At 56.1% G+C, this 18,726-nt stretch overlaps 2 protein-coding genes across 5 annotated transcripts; one reads left to right on the forward strand and one right to left on the reverse strand.

Annotated features, from left to right (window-relative positions):
- Positions 1-25: 25 nt before the first annotated feature.
- ZNF526 (zinc finger protein 526) lies at positions 26-5,461 on the forward strand. Of its 3 annotated transcripts, none has more exons than XM_059045338.2 (3): positions 26-136; positions 2,606-2,706; positions 2,796-5,461. In XM_059045338.2, exon 3 carries the CDS (start codon positions 2,813-2,815, stop codon positions 4,832-4,834), a length of 2,022 nt encoding a protein of 673 aa, XP_058901321.1. In that variant the 5' UTR covers positions 26-136; positions 2,606-2,706; positions 2,796-2,812; the 3' UTR covers positions 4,835-5,461. The 3 variants fall into 3 exon arrangements, with proteins under 3 accessions (XP_058901321.1, XP_058901322.1, XP_058901324.1); XM_059045341.2 differs by having other exon boundaries at positions 70-123; XM_059045339.2 differs by lacking the exon at positions 2,606-2,706 and having other exon boundaries at positions 57-136.
- Positions 5,462-7,599: 2,138 nt separating this feature from the next.
- Positions 7,600-17,369, reverse strand: GSK3A (glycogen synthase kinase 3 alpha). 2 transcript variants are annotated; one of them, XM_067018474.1, is made up of 12 exons: positions 16,722-17,369; positions 14,755-14,942; positions 13,351-13,434; positions 13,071-13,181; positions 11,324-11,454; positions 11,119-11,225; positions 10,067-10,164; positions 9,893-9,988; positions 9,320-9,506; positions 8,883-8,975; positions 8,471-8,592; positions 7,600-8,299 (listed from the first exon to the last, which is right to left on the reverse strand). In XM_067018474.1, the coding sequence occupies exons 1-11, from the start codon at positions 17,002-17,004 to the stop codon at positions 8,510-8,512; spliced, it is 1,461 nt and encodes a 486-aa protein (XP_066874575.1). In that variant the 5' UTR covers positions 17,005-17,369; the 3' UTR covers positions 7,600-8,299; positions 8,471-8,509. The 2 variants fall into 2 exon arrangements, with proteins under 2 accessions (XP_066874575.1, XP_058901335.1); XM_059045352.2 differs by lacking the exon at positions 8,471-8,592 and having other exon boundaries at positions 16,722-17,035.
- Positions 17,370-18,726: the final 1,357 nt, after the last annotated feature.

Here is an 18,726-nt window from a genome sequence, read left to right on the forward strand (position 1 = left end):
CGCTTTCGGCTCTGATTGGCCGCCGCGGGTAAGGGCAGCGCCCAATGGGAGGCGTGGATAGTGAGGGGGTCCCACACGCCTGGAGCCGAGGGTCTGTGTCAAGAGCGGCGGGGGTTGCAGGAGGCAAGAGAGACGGGTGAGGGCGCCGCGGGGCGGGCCGGGGAAGAGAGAGCTGGGCTTACGGAGAGGGCGGAGGGAGAACGAGGGGGACTCCGGGGGTCGAAGAGCTTTGGGGCCTTCGCTAGGGCGGGAGCGACGCGGAGTGGAAAGAGAGTGCTGCTGCTTCTGTGCCCTGGAGTGTTGATAGAGCGCCTGAGGGGTGCAGGACCCTACGCTTGAGCCCGCCCGGCCCCCACCGTTTGCAGGGAACTCTCAGGTTGCGTAGTTGTTAAGTCTGGTCAGAGAAAAGGGATGTGTTTCAAGAAAGTTGAACTTCCAGGCCCCTGGTGGGCTCTTTCCTGGAAGGACTTTTATTGGTCTACTGTATAACAAAAATCCATCCTTCCCCCCAGTGATTCACAATCCAGGATTGGGAAATGGGGAATGCAGACTAGGAAAGTCCAAATATCAGGTCCTTCGGGCCATCTTCTAGACATTTATTGGGTGCCTACTTTGTGTAAGCCTTGCACCAGGCACTGGGCCTCGCTGGAAGGGAGTTCTCTGTTGGGAGAGGGGCTGTAAACGATGCAAAGTTGAACTGTCAGGCCCCTGGTTGACTGTTTCCAGGAAGGTCCGTTATTGAATGGCTTTTGTGTACCAGGGCCCGAGCAACTCAAAAATTAGTGAGGGAGTTGGAAAGTTTAGCTCTTGGGCTTTTAGTGAATCATTTACTTAAGGAACATTTATTGGAAAGCAGCTGATAGCAGGGCCCTGTGCTGGGCCTTGTTATTGTGGGAATTCACAGTCTAATAGGAGGGCTGGTCTGATGGGAAAACTGGAATGTGCACCAGGACAGTTAAACTCTCAGGGCCACACTTCCTGGAGGGAGCATAATTCATTGACCAAATCTACTCAGTGCTTGTTATGGTGAGACCTCTGGGAGCTAAACAGGAGCAACTTTTGTGTGCAGAGCTGTAAGCTGAACTCCACCTGCCCTCTGGCACTAACAGATGAGTTGAAGAAGAAATGGAGATGGTGGGGATTATATTTGGAAAATTGCTGCTTAGGCCTGCATGGGCGGCAGTCATTTGCTGTAGGGACTCTGAGCCCCTGTTGTGTGGAGGGGCCTGCGTTGGGCTGAGCCCACACCTGTAGAGGGAGAGATGGGGCACATAGAGGAAAGTTCAAAAGTTAAAATCCCTGTCCTTGGTCAGTGGCTTTGTTGGTGACAGCAGCCCCTACAATAAATCAAACCTGCCCTGCCAGCAAGCTCAGTCTGGTGAGGAGCACAGACTGTATCCCAAGTTCATGATATTTGCTGTGATGGAGCTGGCACAGGATACCATAAGAACCCCAAGGAAGAGGGAGTGGCCACCACCCTGTGGATGTAGAGTTTGCTAGAAAAGAAGAGAGAACTTTGTTGGCAGAAGGAATAGCAGCATCAAAGACTTAGGGTCGGGGCTTCCCTGGTGGCGCAGTGGTTGAGAGTCTGCCTGCTGATGCACGGGACACGAGTTCGTGCCCCCGTCCGGGAAGATCCCACATGCGGCTGCGCACGTGAGCCATGGCCACTGAGCCTGCGTGTCCGGAGCCTGTGCTCCGCAATGGGAGAGGCCACAACAGGGAGAGGCCCGCGTACCGCAAAAAACAAACCAAAAAAACAAAGACTTAGGGTCTGGGCTTCCATGGTGGCGCAGTGGTTGAGAGTCCGCCTGCCGGTGCAGGGGACACGAGTTCATGCTCCTCTCCGGGAAGATCCCACATGCCTCGGAGCGGCTGGGCCCGTGAGCCATGGCAACTGAGCCTGCGCATCCGGAGCCTGTGCTCTGCAGCAGGAGAGGCCACAACAGTGAGAGGCCCGCGTACCGAAAAAAAAAAAAAAAAGACTTAGGGGCCAAAAACAACATTTCTGGAGAATTAGAAGTAACCGTTCTATCTAAGCTTTACAAAGTACCAGGGACTTTGTGGTCAGTACTACTTTTAGTCCATTTCACAGATGAGAATACAGTCTCTGAGAGATGAAGTAAGTGGTGGAGCTCAGATTCAAGCCAAAGGCAGGGGCTTCCCTGGTGGCGCGGTGGTTGGGAGTCCGCCTGCCGATGCAGGGGACGCGGGTTTGTGCCCCGGTCCAGGAAGATCCCACATGCCGCGGAGCGGCTGGGCCCGTGAGCCATGGCCACTGAGCCTGTGCGTCCAGAGCCTGTGCTCCGCAACGGGAGAGGCCACAGCAGTGAGAGGCCCGCGTACCGCAAAAAACAAAACAAAACAAAAATACTAACCAAGCCAAGGGCAGTCTGGTCCATAGCCTATGCTCTTAAACACCTTGCTACATCTCTCTGTGTACAAGTAGAGAGAGGAAAGATGCTGCACAGAGAGGAAACTGCACAGGCCAAGGCCAAGAGACCCCAAAAGACACATTCTATTCTTGGAAAGGGTGTGACCAGCCCTCTGGGTAAGGAGGGTGGCATCAGAGGCCAGACTGAGAAGGTCTGTCTCTCTTCTGCAGATACCTGGCCGCCATGGGGTGCAGTTCAGCTACAGGGTCACAGGCTCACTGAAGACTGAGATATAAATATTGGATCCAGACTTGCTGATTGTTAGAGGCTGGTGAGTGATGGGACAGGCAAGGGAACTCCTGAGACATCCCCCCTCCCCTTGAGTTCCTGGTCTCACTAGGCACCCCCTTCTTTCTCCAGGTACTGCCTTTTGCACAATGGCAGAGGTGGTGGCTGAGGCAGCTGAAGTGGCTGAGATGCCAACACAGATGTCACCAGGGGCAGTGGAGATGTCAACAGTGATGTTAGGGGAGAAAATGGAGATGTTAACGGAGGTGACTGAGATGACACCTGGGGAGGCCCTTGCCTCGTCCCTCTTCTTCCAGTTCATGTGCTCTGAATGTGGCAGCCTCTACAACACACTGGAAGAAGTCCTCTCACACCAGGAGCAGCATGTGCCCACTGTCACAGAGGAGGAGGCGCTGACCAGCCAGGACGCTGGCCTGGAGCCGGAGCTGGTGCCAGGCACTGAGGATGGGCCTTTCCAGTGCGGTGAGTGCAGCCAGCTCATCCTCTCCCCCAGCGAGCTCCTGGCCCACCAGGATGCCCACCTGCGGGAGTCTGCGAGCCAGATCCGGTACCAGTGTGGAGACTGCCAGGAGCTGTTTCCCTCACCTGAGCTGTGGGTGGCTCATCGGAAGGCCCAGCACCTTTCTGCTGCTGCAGCAGCTAAACCTCCAGTGCCACCTCCTCTGCCTCCCCTCCCCTCGCCACCTCCACCCCCTGCTCCACCCGAAGTCAAGATGGAGCCCTATGAGTGTCCTGAGTGCTCTGCCCTGTGTACCACCCCTGAGGAGTTCTTGGAGCACCAGGGCACCCACTTTGACTCCCTAGAGAAAGAAGAGCGCAACGGGCTAGAGGAGGAGGAGGAGGGTGAGGATGAAGATGACGACGAAGAGACAGAGGACGAGGAGGAGGCAGCAGCCGAGGTTGGTGATGATTCTAAGGGAGCTGACAGGTCCACAGCCGGCCAGGCCCAGGGCTGTGGGGATTGTCCTCAACGCTGCACCTCAGCAGGGGCACGCCGGCGACACCGGCGGGCGTCCCGTGGCCCAGCGTCAGCGGCTCACCCCTTCCACTGCAGCCAGTGCCAGCGCAGCTTCAGCTCGGCAAACCGGCTTCTGGCTCATGGCCGGGCCCATGTTGGTGGCACACACGAATGTACGACCTGCTCCAAGGTCTTCAAGAAGGCAGCCTCACTGGAGCAGCACCTGCGGCTGCACCGCGGCGAAGCCCGCTACCTCTGCGTGGACTGTGGCCGCGGCTTCAGCACAGAACTCACGTTGGTGGCCCACCGGCGGGCCCACACTGCCAACCCACTGCACCGCTGCCGCTGCGGCAAAACGTTCAGCAACATGACCAAGTTCCTCTACCACCGGCGCACACACGCCGGCAAGAGCGGGGCACCTCCCATGGCGGCGGCGGCCGCCGCCTCCCCGGCTCCTGCCGAGCCCACGCCCCCCCCGCTGCCCCCTGCCCCACCCACCCAGCTGCCCTGCCCGCAGTGCTCCAAGTCCTTTGCCTCCGCCTCCCGGCTCTCCCGGCACCGGCGCGCGGTCCATGGGCCCCCTGAGCGGCGACACCGCTGCGGTGTCTGCGGCAAGGGCTTCAAGAAGCTGGTCCATGTGCGCAACCATCTGCGGACGCACACGGGCGAGAGGCCCTTCCAGTGCCATTCCTGTGGCAAGACTTTTGCTTCTCTGGCCAACCTCAGCCGCCACCAGCTGACCCACACGGGTGTGCGTCCCTACCAGTGCCTGGACTGTGGCAAGCGCTTCACGCAGAGCTCTAACCTGCAGCAGCACCGGAGGCTGCACCTGCGGCCAGTTGCCTTTGCCCGTGCACCCCGCCTCCCCATCACCGGTCTCTACAACAAGAGCCCCTACTACTGCGGGACCTGCGGCCGCTGGTTCCGTGCCATGGCGGGCCTGCGACTGCATCAGCGGGTCCACGCCCAAGCTCGGACGATGACACTGCAGCCTCCCAGATCACCCCCTCCTGCCCCACCCCCGCCCCCCGAGCCTCAGCAGACTATCATGTGCACCGAGCTCGGGGAGACCATTGCCATCATCGAGACGTCCCAGCCACTGGCACTTGTGGACACGCTGCAGCTGTGCCAGGCGGCACTGGGGGCCACTGAAGCAAGCGGGCTGCTGCAATTGGACACGGCCTTTGTGTGACACAGCTGAAGAGCAACAATAAAAGAGTTTGGTTGCAGAATCAAGTGTGGGCACCTCTGGGGAGAAAGGGGGCCACGCCCTGGCAAGCCACTCTGGCGCCCACCGGGTACCAGCATTCACCCTGGCCTCTTACCCACTGACTTCTCAGAATGGCCCCACCAGGCGTCACCTTTCTCTGCCTGAGGGGACTCTGAAGCTCTGAGACACGATATGATGTGTCCCGGTCACCCCACTGCATTGCAAAGCGGGGTTCTCCAAGGCTCTTTGCTCTGCATCACCCTGGTGCCCAGCAACATCAGGTAACCTTTCCTGAGCCCCAACCGTGTGAAAGCTCTGTGCTGGGCCCTGTCACATACCTCTTCACGTCCTCTGCTTGTCCCCCCGGCCCTAGCCTTCTCTGGACTCCCAGGATTTGGCTCTGCCTGGTGGAAGAAGGCACTTGACTTCTCTGGGCTTCCTTGATCTCACTTTCTACAACGTGGAGGGAAATCTGTAGGTACCCTGGTATTCAGCTGCAGGTGGGTGATGTTGGAAACCCAGGAATGAGTCAGACATGGGCTCTGCCCCAGAAGCCATGCAGTGTGGTAGGAGGAACACCCACAAATACAGATGGCCTTGCTCTCTGAATGTCTTGTTGATTTATTCAGCCTGGGTGTCCTAAGGCCTCCCTCCCGTGTGCTGGGGGCCAGAGATGAATCAGGCCTCTGCCCTGCCCAGGTGGGGACAGATAGATCTCAGCCCCAGGACCCTCAGGGCTGCAGCGGGGATGTGCAGGGACAGTAGGATGCCAGAGCAGGGAACAAACCTCCACGGTAGATCAGGAGTCAGAGACTTCCTAGAGGAGTTAATCTTTGAAGGAAAAGTAGAAATCTCCTAGTGGAAGACGAAGAAAATATTCCAGGCAGGCAGCACTGCAAGGAGGGTGAGTTCTTGGTATACTTGGAGGTCGTCCAGTTATTGACAGCTACAATAACAGCGAACATTTGACTGCCCGGCCATGGCAGGCACTGCAGTTAGCACTATACAAGTATAATGATCTCAGCAGGCCTGTGTGATCTCAGTATTATCCCAAGTGAGAAAACAGGGACAGAGACTCACCCAAGATCTCATCACTGGGCAGAGGCATTGGCCAAGATTTGAATCCATGTGGTCCTTTTAGCCCATATCTGTAACTGATAACAGCTGTGGACTGATTGTGACCTGAAACCACTGCAGGGGGCGGGGGCTTAGAGGAGGAGTCATGGTAACTGGAGGAAAAGTGAGCCATTGTCACAGAGCAATTGGGGTTTAAGGGGCCTCAAAAGATAAAAAGTCTTGGCAACAGGAAGGAATCCCCAACCTTTTCAAAGGTTACCTGGGCTGACAATCCTTCCCTTTCCAAATGAAAGTAGATGATTTATGGCAGGTCCATGGGGAAGGCTTGTCTCAGGCCTCTGCAGACCAGGGTGCTCGGACAGGTGCAGCAGGACATGGCTGTGGCTGAGCTGTCTGGGAGGGAGGCTGGGCAGAGGAGGGGCGACAAGGCAGGGAAGGAGGGAAGCCTAGATCTGGGAAGGCCTTAAAAGCCAGGCTAAGAAGTTGGGGCAGTGTGGGGGATGTGATGGGGTGAGGGTCATAGGTGGGGTTAGGGCTCCCTGGCATCAGGGTGGGGCAGAGGAAACTGGAGATGGTCCAGGAAGTAGAGGATGGGGCCAGACCTGGGCAGAGGCCATGGGGGTGGGAGGAAGGTGTAGGACACCCTCAGTGACCTCATGGCCCACTGGGTGTGAGCAGCCGGAAGGGGTCCCCAGGAGCCCGAGGTTAGCCCCTTGTCCAGACCAGCCCTCCTTCCCTTACCCAGTCCACTTGCTCTATGTGTTCATCCTACAAACAAGGTGACATCTGGATGGTGTTGAGCAGGGCGGGCCAGGGCTTGCTCTGGGCAGTATACAGATGCCCCTGGGGCTCGCCTAAGCAGACAGCGGAGCCCAGATGCTACAGGAACAGTCCCTGAACACCCTCTGGGATATGTTCTAAACTCTTCTCCTTTTTTCTTCACAAATGGAGTCCAGTGGAGGACATGTCAGTTGCTCCTGTCCAGGCTCCCTTTTACTTCTAGGGCCTCCTGCCCTCGCCTACCATTGGCACCATGTGGAGGAGATGCCATTTTCCTCTGGCCATGGCCCCACCACCTGGCCCCAGCATGTTTTCAAAGCAAGGGCAAAAGCCACACCCTGCAACAGCCTTCCCAGGGGTGTTACTTCCCAGCATCCCTAAAGAGGTGGGCCAGGTGGGGCCCTGTTAAGAAGGAAATGAAGGCTTGGGGAACTGCTAGGGTTTGGGGACAGCTCCTCTGCCCCCATCCATGCCCACTAAGAGTCTATACCAAGGTTGTCTTGGCCTGAGTGACCCACCCTCCATCATCCTGTGTCCCCCTGAAGTGGCAGGTAGCTCAGGCTATGAGATAGGGAGCCTTTTGTTCAAACCTTGACTTGGCCACCTATACTCTGTGGCCTTGACCTATCTGATGGCCAGTTCTCTCACCAGTCACCTGGGAATGACAGTGCTTCCTTCCCTCGGTGGAAGCAGATGATTTGTGCTGCAGCGGATACACCAGAGCTAGCTCATCACAGGTGCAGAGGAGGGCTGGAGCACAGGAAGCTTGGGCACCTGAGCCAGGACCAGCCTGGGTTCATCCCACCCTGTCCCCCTGCCTGAGACGCAGCCCACTCCTGTCCCCCAGGCACCTCCCTCACCTCTGTGAAAACAGGTGTCCAGACAGCAAGCAGGTTTTCATGCCAATAATTTATTGAATGGAGGTCTGTACACAGGCAAACCTTACTGTGAAAACTAAGACGTCAGGAGCTCCCCCACTGCCCCTGCCCTCCAGGATGGGGAGAGGAGGGAGGAGGCCTTAGGGGCAGGGCACAGGAGTGGGGGACACAGCTGTTGGAGGGGAAAGGGCCAGTTTGGACGGTGCGAATCGACATTTTCTTTAAGAAAAAAATTATAACAATCTATTTACACCCGGGGGCCAGGGAAGGGAAGAGGAGGAGAAGGGCTGGTCTGGTTCTATTTACAAGGGATACAGGAGGGGAGGGGGGTTGGAGGAGGTGGAGACCTGGGGGGAGGGGAGGGAGCTGAGGGGGTAGGAGGTCCTCATGCCGCCTGCCCCCCGCCCCCCAATCCCCGGTCCTTCCTTCTCTTCCCTCCCCACAACCAGTTAAAATCCTCTTAAAAAGCCCACCACAGGGGTGAGGCTGGTGAGGGAGGGACTGGAGGTGGGGATAGGGACTCATTTACCTCTGCCCTCTAGTCTAGGGGCCCGCTCAGGGCAGGAGCTTGACAGGCTATGGCCCCCCTTCCCAGCCCCACTAGGGGCTCCCAGATGGAAGGGTAGTTGGTGGCGCCCTCAGGAAGAGTTAGTGAGGGGAGCTGTGGCATCGGTCGACTGCCAGTCCGGGCCGGTCTGAGCCTCACTTAAAGCTGAGGGGGAAGGAAGGAGCAGACAGTTAGCCTTTGCCTTTTAGCCCACCCCCACCCCCAAGAGCAGGAAGCTGGTGTGAGAGGCTACATTAGAAATGGAAAGCTGTCACTTTAGGTCTAGGGTTGCAAACTCAAATGCCAAAGGGCCAGGTTGGTCATTGAGTGACTCACCAGAAAGCCAGGCCCCACAGAACAGGGGGCAGCTGGACCTCAGCTCCAGCTGGTAACACTGCCCTGAGAGGCAGGCCCACTGCTGCCCAGTCTTATTTTCTTCCCCAAGAGAAACAGGAAATCTGGATTTGTACATAAAATGGCCCCAGTTTTTTACTGTGAGCAACAAATTTAACTTTTTGTTTGTTTGTGCAGGCTAAACTTATGTCTTTGGTTTTCCAGTTTGCACTTAAACACAAATACAGGCGATAATGCCTCACAAAGGTGGCCATTCACATGTAAAATATGCTTTCTGTCAGAATGTCAACAATTTTGCAGGAAACGCAGGGGTTGTGAAAACAGAGAACAGACCCGTCCCCACCCCGGGCTGAGAAATGCAGCTTTAATGCTCAGAAGATGGCCCCCAACTTACCTTGTGAGGATGGGGTGAGGGAGGCAGTGCCCGCCGGGGACCTCAAGTGAGGAGGGATGAGAATGGCGTTGAGAGATGGTTGGATGGTGAGTTCTAGAGACAGGAATGGACATGCCTAGTCAGGGGACAGGGCACCTGGAGACCCAGTCGGGGTTAGAAAGGGGCACCAAATAGGGACCCAGCTCTGGGCAAGGCCAGTTGCCTGGGGACACACGTAGCCACTGAACACTTTAAATGAAAAACTGGCAAGAGCCTAACACAGGAGATTGCAGAGTGCAGAAGAAATCGGTTTGGGTCTCCCAGAATCAGGGGCATTTCCTGAGCCCCAGGGCTGCCTTGCAGCCCCCCCTCAGCTCCCCACTCCGGTCTTCAACACCAAGCTCTTCACAATCTTTGGCTGCCCCTCCAACAACCCGGATCCCAGGCTGTGCCCTCACCGCCAGGACTGAAATTGAAGAGAGGGGGAAGCGGGCGGTTGTTGGGGAGCTGGGTTCCAGGACATCGCAGTTCATCAAAGAAGCTGTGGGCACAGGCTTCCAGCGGGGAGAGCCTCGAGGACGGTGTGTACTCCAGCAGGCTAGAGCAGAGTGCGATGGCCTCAGGTGGCGTTCGGGATTTGAACACCTTGGGGGGTGGAGGGGGCAGAGGTGACAAGGGTGAGATGCCCTGGGCTCTGGTATACTCCTGCCCACCTCCCACAAGCCCACTCTCCACATGAGGCAACTGAGGCCCGGCCTCTGAGGGGAGGTCAGTTTGTATCAGATGAGCAACCCGCTCAGGTCCCATGACTGTATGGGCCCTGCTGTGAGCATGTTTCCCCACCAGAAAAACAGGAGTCTTGCATTTATTGTGGGTCCTCGACTTTTAGAGTATGGGAAATTCCATAAACTTTGAAATGTGATTAAAGTTACTGACCCACTACTGAGCCATGACTCTAGCCAGGTCCCCAGACCAGTTGGCCTCCAATGGGGACCTCAGCCATGCTGCCTGAGCCCCTAGCCCTGCCCCACCTTTGTCCAGGGGTGAGCTTTAATCTGGGGGAACTTGAACTCCGTGTAGTTGGGGTTCATCTCTCGAATCTGTTCCCGGGTTGGTGTTCCCAGCACCTGTAGGGAAAGGGAGGGGTCTGAGCCAAGGCCCTTAGCACTTAGCCCAATCCCTGCCCACCCTGGCCCTGCCCTCACCTTGATGATCTCCACCAGCTGGTCTACCCCACTGTCCCCAGGGAAGATGGGCTGGCCCAGGAGGAGCTCGGCCAGTACACAGCCAGCTGACCACACATCTGAAGAGGAATGGGGCAGGGTCAGAGCTACCATGCCCATCCCCTGGCATACATTTCTATCCTTCATGGTCATCCTGAGAGATGCCAGGGAGCCCCATTTTCTCGGCTCAGAGAGGAAGTGCCCTGCTCAAGGTCACACACAGCTTAGGAACATAGGAGCCTGACTTTGAACCTCCAAGTCTACCTGACTGCACTGTACTCTCCAACCTAGATGTTTCCATTGCCTCTCTCCACTCTGTGACCCCAATAAGCCTTTTCTCTGCCTCTAGCTTCAGAGGACAGATCAACAGGCCAAGAACAGGTACCTGTGTTCTTTGGGCCTCAGGAAGGTAAAGCATTAAGTGGGCTGCCTTACTCACTTCTGGCCTCTATCCTGCCCTTGGGAATAGCTATAGGCCGGCAGTCACCCCTCCCCGGTCTGAACCTTGACCGCCACAGCACAAGCTCACATCTAGGGACCATGAAGTTTCCTCACACTGCCGAGGACTGTTCTCTTGCAAACACTTTCACACCCTCTCCTAACGCCTGGAAGTTGGCGCTGTCATCCCCAGCAACAGGGAAGGACACGGAGGCCCTGTGAGCAGGTCACACCCTCATGATGGCAAAGCCTTACCTCCCGATTCCCCCAACGTCACCGTCAGCCCCTCCCCCTGCCTGAGAAGAAAGGACTGACTGGGAGGTTCCAGAGCTGGTATGGACTCTGGAGTCAGGTCAGCTCTCATAGCCCAGCCCTGCCTGTCCCAGCCGTGTGACTGCGGGCAGGTGGCCTCACCACTCTAAGCTTCAGGCTGCTCCGCTGTAAAACGCACAGATGACAGCGTCACCTTCCTAAATTTGAGGACTGGCTAAAAGAACAGATGTTAAGCTTTTATCACCGAGCCTGGCAGACACACAGAAAGAACTCAAAAGCTGCCATGACTGCTATTCCCACCCCCACCCTCCCTCAAATCTGACCGATGGATGAGGTGTAATCAGTGGCTCCGAAGATCAGCTCCGGGGCCCTGTAGTAGCGAGAACAGATGTAGGAGACATTGGGCTCTCCTCGGACCAGCTGCTTTGCACTGTGGGAAGATATGCGTAGGCAGGAGTCAACACAAGCCAAGGGTCGGGATCCCTCCTCGCCCCTTCAGCCACCCAGCACACCCCGGGTCAGGCCCACCTGCCAAAATCGCAGAGCTTGAGGACAGCGGTGTCGGGGTCCACCAGCAGGTTCTGGGGCTTGATGTCGCGGTGACACACACCCTGGGAGTGGATGTAGGCCAAGCTCCGGAAGAGCTGGTACATGTACACCTGGGGCAGGCAGGGGACAGCAGAACTCCAGCCCAGCTCTCCCCGCAGAGCACACCCCTGCTCCACCATCTTGGCCTGAAGAGCCCTTCCACCCACTCTGCCTGACTTGAAAACAGTTCGCTGCCCCCTGGTTCTCAAACTCTAGTGAGCGCCAGAATCACTTGGTGGCCTTGTTAAAACGGACTGCGGACTGCTGGGCCCCACTCTCAGAGTTTCTGATTCAGTAGTTCAGGACGAGGCATTTGCAACAAGCCCCCTAGTGCTGGTGCTGGTCCATACTTTGGAAACCACTGCTTCAAGCACACACTTCAGCAGAAGCCTGATGAATAAGACAGATACATCAGGAAGGCCTTCTTTTAAAGCAGGCTGGGGAGCCTCACCAAAACCACTGGCTACAAGACAGGCTCAGCCTCCTTTGCCCACCAGTCACAACCACCCACGAGCCAGCCCCTCTCCAGCTGGATTTTCCTGCCACCCTCTTCCCTACTGACTAGGATGTAAGTGCCAGAAGAGCAGGGACCTTTGTGTTTCCATCACTGCTGCATCCCCCAGGGCCTAGACCAGTGCCTGGCACATTAATATCTGCTCAGGGAGGCTTCCTGGCCCCCTCCTCCTCTGTTCTCAGTGCCCTTGGCCAGAGATGCCACTTTCTTGCCCTGTGCCTGGTCTCCTCCCAGAAGACTTCCTTGATCCTTCTCACTCCCAAAGCAGGCAGGGCCTCCTCTGTTTCCAGAATCCCCTGTGCTCCTTCCAGTATGGCAGTTGCTAGTAGTTTTATAGTTCTCTGTGATGACACCTGTCTACCCTGTTAAACTGAGAGTTCTTCAGGAGCAAGGCCTGGGTCTCAGTCAACTGGGCCTCTAGAACTGCTCAGTGCTGGCCCCGGAACACAGGCAGCCACAGGACACATTCAACAAACCACACCACTGCTTCCTAGGAAGCGAGGTCCCACAGCTCCCACCACTGGTAGAGCCCCAGGGCTCACCTAGGCCTGGGGTACTTAAAGCCAGCAGGAGGAAAAACGGGGCCCCATGCAACCTCCAACAAACTCGCACCCAGCCTCCGCCTCCCAATGCAGCTGGCGGCTCCAGCCTTGTTCTCCACAGCGTCCCTAGGCCCATGCACTCATCCATTCGTTCAAACACCTCCTTACAGATAGTAACATACAGGGTACAGCACCAAGCACTAGGGAATAAGCCCGCACAGGTGATGAATCGACTCATGCGTTCCTGGCTCTGTGGACACTTCCCGCAACCCTGCCTCTTTCCCATCACCCCTCTGCCAAGGCTCCAAAGGCCAGGACTCTGAGCTCATCGTCTCCCCTCTGCATTTTAGGTCCCCACCTCGATTCTGAGCTAACTCCACAAACGCTAACCGGTACCAGTGGGCTCCCCAGCCTGGTCAGCCTGCCTCCCTGATTGAGTCAGGCCTTGGGTTGGGGCTGCCCTGCCTTTGGTGCGCTCCATCTCTGGGGGTATAGGGACAAGGGCAGGGAACGTGAGGCCTCCAGAGACCAACGTAAACTTGGAGATGAGGGAACCCACAGAGGCAGAAGCGTCTGTCCGGAGCTCCTGGCTTTGTGGGCCTGGGCCCCAGCAGCCTGCCTGCCTGCCTACCTTGACATAGATGATAGGGATGGTCAACTTGGCCTTGGTAAAATGGCGGGCCACCCGGTACACCGTCTCGGGCACATATTCCAGCACCAGATTTAGATAAAGCTCGTCTTTCTGCAGAGAGCAAAGAAGAGGTGTGGGGCATTGTGAGAAAAGAGCAAGCAAGGGGGGGAGGGAAGGTTTGTGGGGAATAACGGGGGAAGAGACCATCAGTCATGAAGAAGGCAGGCAGGCAAATGGGTGGAGTCAAAGTGGAGGACTCCTCCACACACTGAGGTCTCACCTTCTCCCCACTGGAGTAGAAAAAGTATCTCAGCCTCACGATATTGCAGTGGTCCAGCTTACGCATAATCTGCAGCTCTCGGTTCTTGGGGGCAAAGGAAGACAGCCTCAGAAAACCACCAGCTCTCCCTGCCTCCCCTCCCTAGCACCCCTCACCACAGCTCTACTCCCCCACTCCTGCTAACAAAGCCAAGCAGCTACTCCCTGTGTGTCCCAGCTCCAAGGCCCCATGGCGCAGCCCCTAATTCCTCACCCCCAGCCCACTCCCCTCACACACAAGCTGTGGGCTAAACTCAGACCACTTCTATGTGCTTTCTGCAGCCTACTTTTAAAAAATGTTTGATTTTTTGCTGAGATTTACCAATCAAATGACTTCACATATAATCTAAGTTTTCCAGCTTCTCTTTAAAAATCAGATGATGTGGCCACATGAGGCCCACCTCCCCGCCTGGTGCAAAAGCAACAACAGACAGGAAGTGGCCATCCAGTTCACCACTCCTCCCACCGCTTTCACTAGAGGCATCTGCGCCCTCGGACCCCGGCTTGGTTCCAGAGTCTCAGACTCCAGGCTTCCAATCCTCATCTTCCCAATGGGGATCCAGCCTCAACTTCTTCCCAGGAGACCCAGTCTCAGCATGCTTCTCTAGTCTCTGTTCCCCTCCGGGCTTCAGAGCTCCCTATCCTCAGATCCCTCTCACTTCTGGGACTCAACTATAATGAAATTCTGAGCAGCACCCTGGTGCTCCCCTGAGAGTCCTCACTGCCCAGGACCTAGGCTCTGACCTGGTTCCCTTCAGCCTAGGCTCAGTTCTCCTATATCCAGAGTAGCCTAGGATCCAAAGGGCCTCTACTAGCTCACAGGACACCTCTGTATGAATGAGAAAAGGGTATCCCTTCCTCAGACGGGACAGAGCCCCAAACCAAGGCATGTGCAGCAAAGGCAGGAGGCCTCCCTGCACCTGTCAAACCCTTGGGGCAGAGCTTGACCTTCGCAAACATACTCATTAACCCCACCAGCTTCCTTTCTCCTCTGGGCAGGGGTGTAACTCGGTGGTTAAGGTGAAGGGCTTGGGAATCAGATTCCAGTCTTGACCTTGGGCAATTCTCTCATCTGAGTCTCAGTTTCCAGTTTCTGCTTACTTAGAATGGGAGTAACAACAGTACCTACCCTCAGAGAATCTTTCCGTAAGTTAAACTCACCTATAAAGCACTTACAGCAAAAGCCCAACACAAGTCAGCTCTGGGCTCTCCTGGAATCCACATTCCCATCTCCCACACAACTCGTTCCCTTCTCCTCTGGCCCATGCTCAGACCCCCATGGAAGCCCAAGTCCAGGACTCTTGCTGGAGTTCTCTCACCAGTCACGTGCAGTCAAACCTCCTTGTCCCTGTTCCCCCCAAGCTACCTTGAACCTCTTGTCCTGGAGAACCTTCTTGATGGCCACCAATTCCCTCGTGTCTGCCAGCCGTGCCTGGTACACGACCCCAAATGAGCCACTGCCAATCACTTTGATGTCTGTGTAAGCCACCTCCTGGGAGCGCTCTGGGCCTTGGCCTAGAGTGGCTACCACTGTGGTCACCTTCCCACTGTCACCTGGGGAGCAAAGGGAACAAAAGATCTACTGACTTTTCCCCTCTGGCCACCACACCATCGTGGGGCTGTGAGAGGGAGGGGAGTCACTACAGGAAGCTCGTTGGGGGGGCTCTTTGTCCCTTCCCCAGTCTTCAAAGGTGGCTACTGGATGCCTCCCAGTGCCCTTTCCCCTCTACCCTTCATGGAACCCCAAATCCTGACTCCTCCCATAGGGGAGGATACTGACACATAAAACCTCTTGCTGTTCAAGGGTTGGTGACCCCTAATTTCCACTTCCAGTAAGCAGCAAATCACTGGTCCCTTCTGATTTGAGGAGGCACCAACACTGCCAGATGTTGAATCCATCCACTATGAGCTGAACTGCCTTCTGGTCCCTCCTCACTGGGGAAAGCCTGACCTAACTTCTGCTGCTTGAGAGCGGTAACCCTGAGGTAATTCTACTTTAGAAAAGCACTAACCTTTCTCACAGCTCAGGGTATAGTGATCTCTTAAGTCCTCCCTAAGTGGAACTGGTAACTTCACCACTGGTTTCTGGTGACAGAAATGAATGACTCCTCCAGTAAGCGCTAGTGCCCTAACTCTCACGTTGGGGGGACAATTAGCTCTTACCCAAATACTTTGGGGCTAGAAAAAAACACTGGCCTGACCTCATCTGTGAGGTCCAGAGCCCCAGACCCCATCCTGTGTGTAACTGGTCCCTAATGAACAAGCACTTAATAGTGATAATGGTGAACCTGATCTCTATCATCAGGGGGCTATCCCAGCCTCAGTGCTTTCAAGGAAAGCTGTAATTCCCAACTCCGTTCTGTAAATGGCAACAAAATTTGGCGGCATTCTTGGGGGATAGTGATCCCTCTTCTTTGCACAACTGATGAAAGCTTCCCCAAAAAAAAGGAGGCAATGATGAATCAAATCCATTCTGAGAGGCCAGTGACACCATCTTTTGGAGGGAGATGATCCTACATAGCTATTTTTCCAGAGCCAGTGACATCATTCCTCAGAATGAAATAGGTATAACTTCACATCCCTACTCTATGGGGTGGAACTGGGACCCTCCCCTGCCCTCATTCCATTTCTGTGAAAGGAGACCCACTGACCCATCTTTTTTGAATAATACTGACTATGGACTTGGTCTAAAAAGTATACTGACTTCCAATCTATCCTCAAGAAGCAGCAATCATTAATTTCTACCATTGGGGGTACAATTCTACATATTATGGACAAGTTATGATAGTAGACCTAGTCTTTTAAAACGGAAGGTGACTATGTACCAGGTTTGGAAAGCCCTGGCCCTGTTCTTTGGGGACACAGCAAACCCAAGTCGCTGCTTCTAAGTGATATTCACTCCAAATCCCCGTGCTCTGAAGGGGAACACATTCAGATCCCTCCTTCTGGATGGTGATGATCTTATTCTTGTTCTCTTGGGAAACAATAACCCTTGAGCCCCATTTGCAAGCGACAATGACCCCTGATCCTGTTCTCGAATGGATGGCAATATCGGATCCCTGTTTTTAAGGCTCACGGACCCAAGACTTCGGTACTGGAAGAACAGGAACCTGTGACCCCTGTCTCTTAGAGGATTACTAAATCTAATTCTAAACTCCAAGTGATGGTAACCCCCCCAAATCCCTTTCTTTGGGATGGGGGAGAGCTCAGATCCCAGTTTGGGGAGGCACACTGACCTCGAGCTCCTCTCTAAGCGTAAAGAAAAACCTGATCGACGTCTAAGTGACTTCAGGGATCCGATCTCCACCCGCCACGGGCGACGCTAGTACTCACGGCCCAGCTTCACTCCGGGCGGCGGGAAGCTGGTGCCCGCGCCGGGGCCGCCGCTGCCTCCTCCGCCGCTGCCGCTGGGGCCACCCCCGGAGCTCGAGGCCCCCACGCCCCCGCCCATGGCTCCGACTGACGTCTTCCCGCCGCCGCTGCCGCCTGGGCCAGAGGCCGAACCCCCGGGGCCGCCGCCGCCGCCGCCGCCGCCGCCGCCTGGCTCCGCGAATGAGCTGGTCCGCGCCCGGCCCGAGCCCCCAGGGCCGCCTCCCGAAGGCGCGCCACCGCTCATGGCGCCGAGCGCAGGCCCAGGCCGCGGGGCTCGGGCTGCCCGGGTCGCCCCCGCCGCTGCCGCTGCTGCCGCCTCCCCCGGGCTCCGGCCTCTTCCAGGCCGCGCCGCTTGGGCTCGGGCTCCGGCTCCGGCTCCGGCCCAGCGCCCGCCGCGCGGCACGCCGGGAGATGCAGTCCGCTGGCTCTGCGCGCCGCCGTCGCCGCTGTCGGCCCTCACAGAAAGCCGCGCGGCACGTCGGGAAATAGAGTCCGCAAAGACAGAGTGGACTGCGGGGTTGATTGGTCGCTCTGCACCTCGGGAAACACAGTCCTGGGCAATAAATTGGCCGACTGTGCCCACAGCGGACCCTGAAGCACTTTCGGAAGTAGGATCAGAGTCGCACACTCACTCCATTGCGGCAACCGCGCGTCCCTAGGTGTGGCTCAGAAATGTAGTACTCCATCAATGAGCTGTGTAGACGTGATGCAATCCGGGAAACGGAGTCCAGTCGCTCACTCAGTATATTGACTGTATGCCGACCAGCGCCAGGTGCACTCTGGGAAATTGAGTCGGAGGCCGCGTAGCCGCCGCAATCGGGCCGTGAGGCAAGCCGGGAAATGGAGTCATTGCCACGCCCTCACCGCATTGCAGGTGTGAAGCTACTCCCAAAGCACGCCGGGAAATGGAGTCCCATGTGATCCCTAAGCCCCAAGTGGATACTGTAGTTCCGGAGATAGGCTAGGAAATGGAATAGCATTCCTCCTCCCTCGTTCGCTAGGCCGCAGTCCCCGCTGGAAAATGTAGTCAACACCGAGGCTTCAGAGCAGTTGCTACAGCGAGCCCTTGTTTCTTCTGGGAAATGGAGTTCAAGGCAGCCTTCCCACTGACTGAAGGGGAGGGATCTACCATGATCTTGAAGCATGCTGGGGAATAGTCCAGACCGGATCCCGACCCTTTGTGAGACGAGACTGCAGAGGCTTGCCGGGAAGTGTAGTCTAATAGGTACCTTCGGCAGAGCGTGAGCGAAAGGTGACGCCTAGGGGAGACTGAAGAAAGTTTCAACGCCTCCTGCCCCGCCTCCAGGTCCCAAGAAAGAGCCGGTCTATCGGGGGCTGCTGGAAAATGGAGTGCAAACACTCCAAGTTCCAAGTTTCCACAAATCCGGAAGGAAAACCCTCCCTGCAAACGATTTAGGAAATAAAGTTTCCGGTGGTTTCTCAGGACAATACAGTCTTCGGATACGGTCTAGCTTTTTCTAGCAATGCAGGTTGCACCAGCAGGCTGAGCCGAAGTTTGCAAGAAATGAAAATAGAATTTTTCTTGAACTCCCATTACGCTTTTTGCATCCTCACGCTTCCTAAATCACAGAATCCTGAAAGGCCCAAAAGAAGGAAGCCGGCTGCTAGGAGTAGCCTTGGGTTTTGTGCACGCATTATATCGCCCCACTTAGCGATTCATACCCGGAAGGACAGTAGCCCCAAGCGGTGTGTGTCTGTATGTGTTTGAGAGAGAGAGGGAGGAGAGAGGAGAGAGAGAGAGAGGAGAAAGGAGGGGGGGGGGAGAGAGAGAGAGAGAGAGAGAGAGAGAGAGAGAGAGAGAGAGAGAGAGAGAGAGAGAGAGAGAGAGAGAGAGAGAGAGAGAGAGAGAGAGAGAGAGAGAGAGAGAGAGAGAGTGTGTGTGTGTGTGTGTGTGTGTGTGTGTGTGTGTGTGTGTGTGTGTGTGTGTGTGTGTGTGTGTGTGTGT

Source organism: Kogia breviceps, chromosome 18, assembly GCF_026419965.1.
Source record: "Kogia breviceps isolate mKogBre1 chromosome 18, mKogBre1 haplotype 1, whole genome shotgun sequence".
In the NCBI taxonomy this organism is placed as follows: Eukaryota; Metazoa; Chordata; class Mammalia; order Artiodactyla; family Physeteridae; genus Kogia; species Kogia breviceps.

Bases quoted from the DNA above. Each gene is read 5' to 3' on its own strand.
- ZNF526 (XM_059045338.2), top strand. From the start codon at position 2,813: ATGGCAGAGGTGGTGGCTGAGGCAGCTGAAGTGGCTGAGATGCCAACA.
- GSK3A (XM_067018474.1), bottom strand. From the start codon at position 17,004: ATGAGCGGTGGCGCGCCTTCGGGAGGCGGCCCTGGGGGCTCGGGCCGG. The intron at 10,165-11,118 runs GTCAGATTTGAG...ATTCCTCTTCAG, and splicing joins TGATTACACCTCATCCATCG to ATGTGTGGTCAGCTGGCTGT. The intron at 9,507-9,892 runs GTGGGGCAGGGC...CCACCCCCCAAG, and splicing joins AAGCTCACCCCTGGACAAAG to GTGTTCAAATCCCGAACGCC.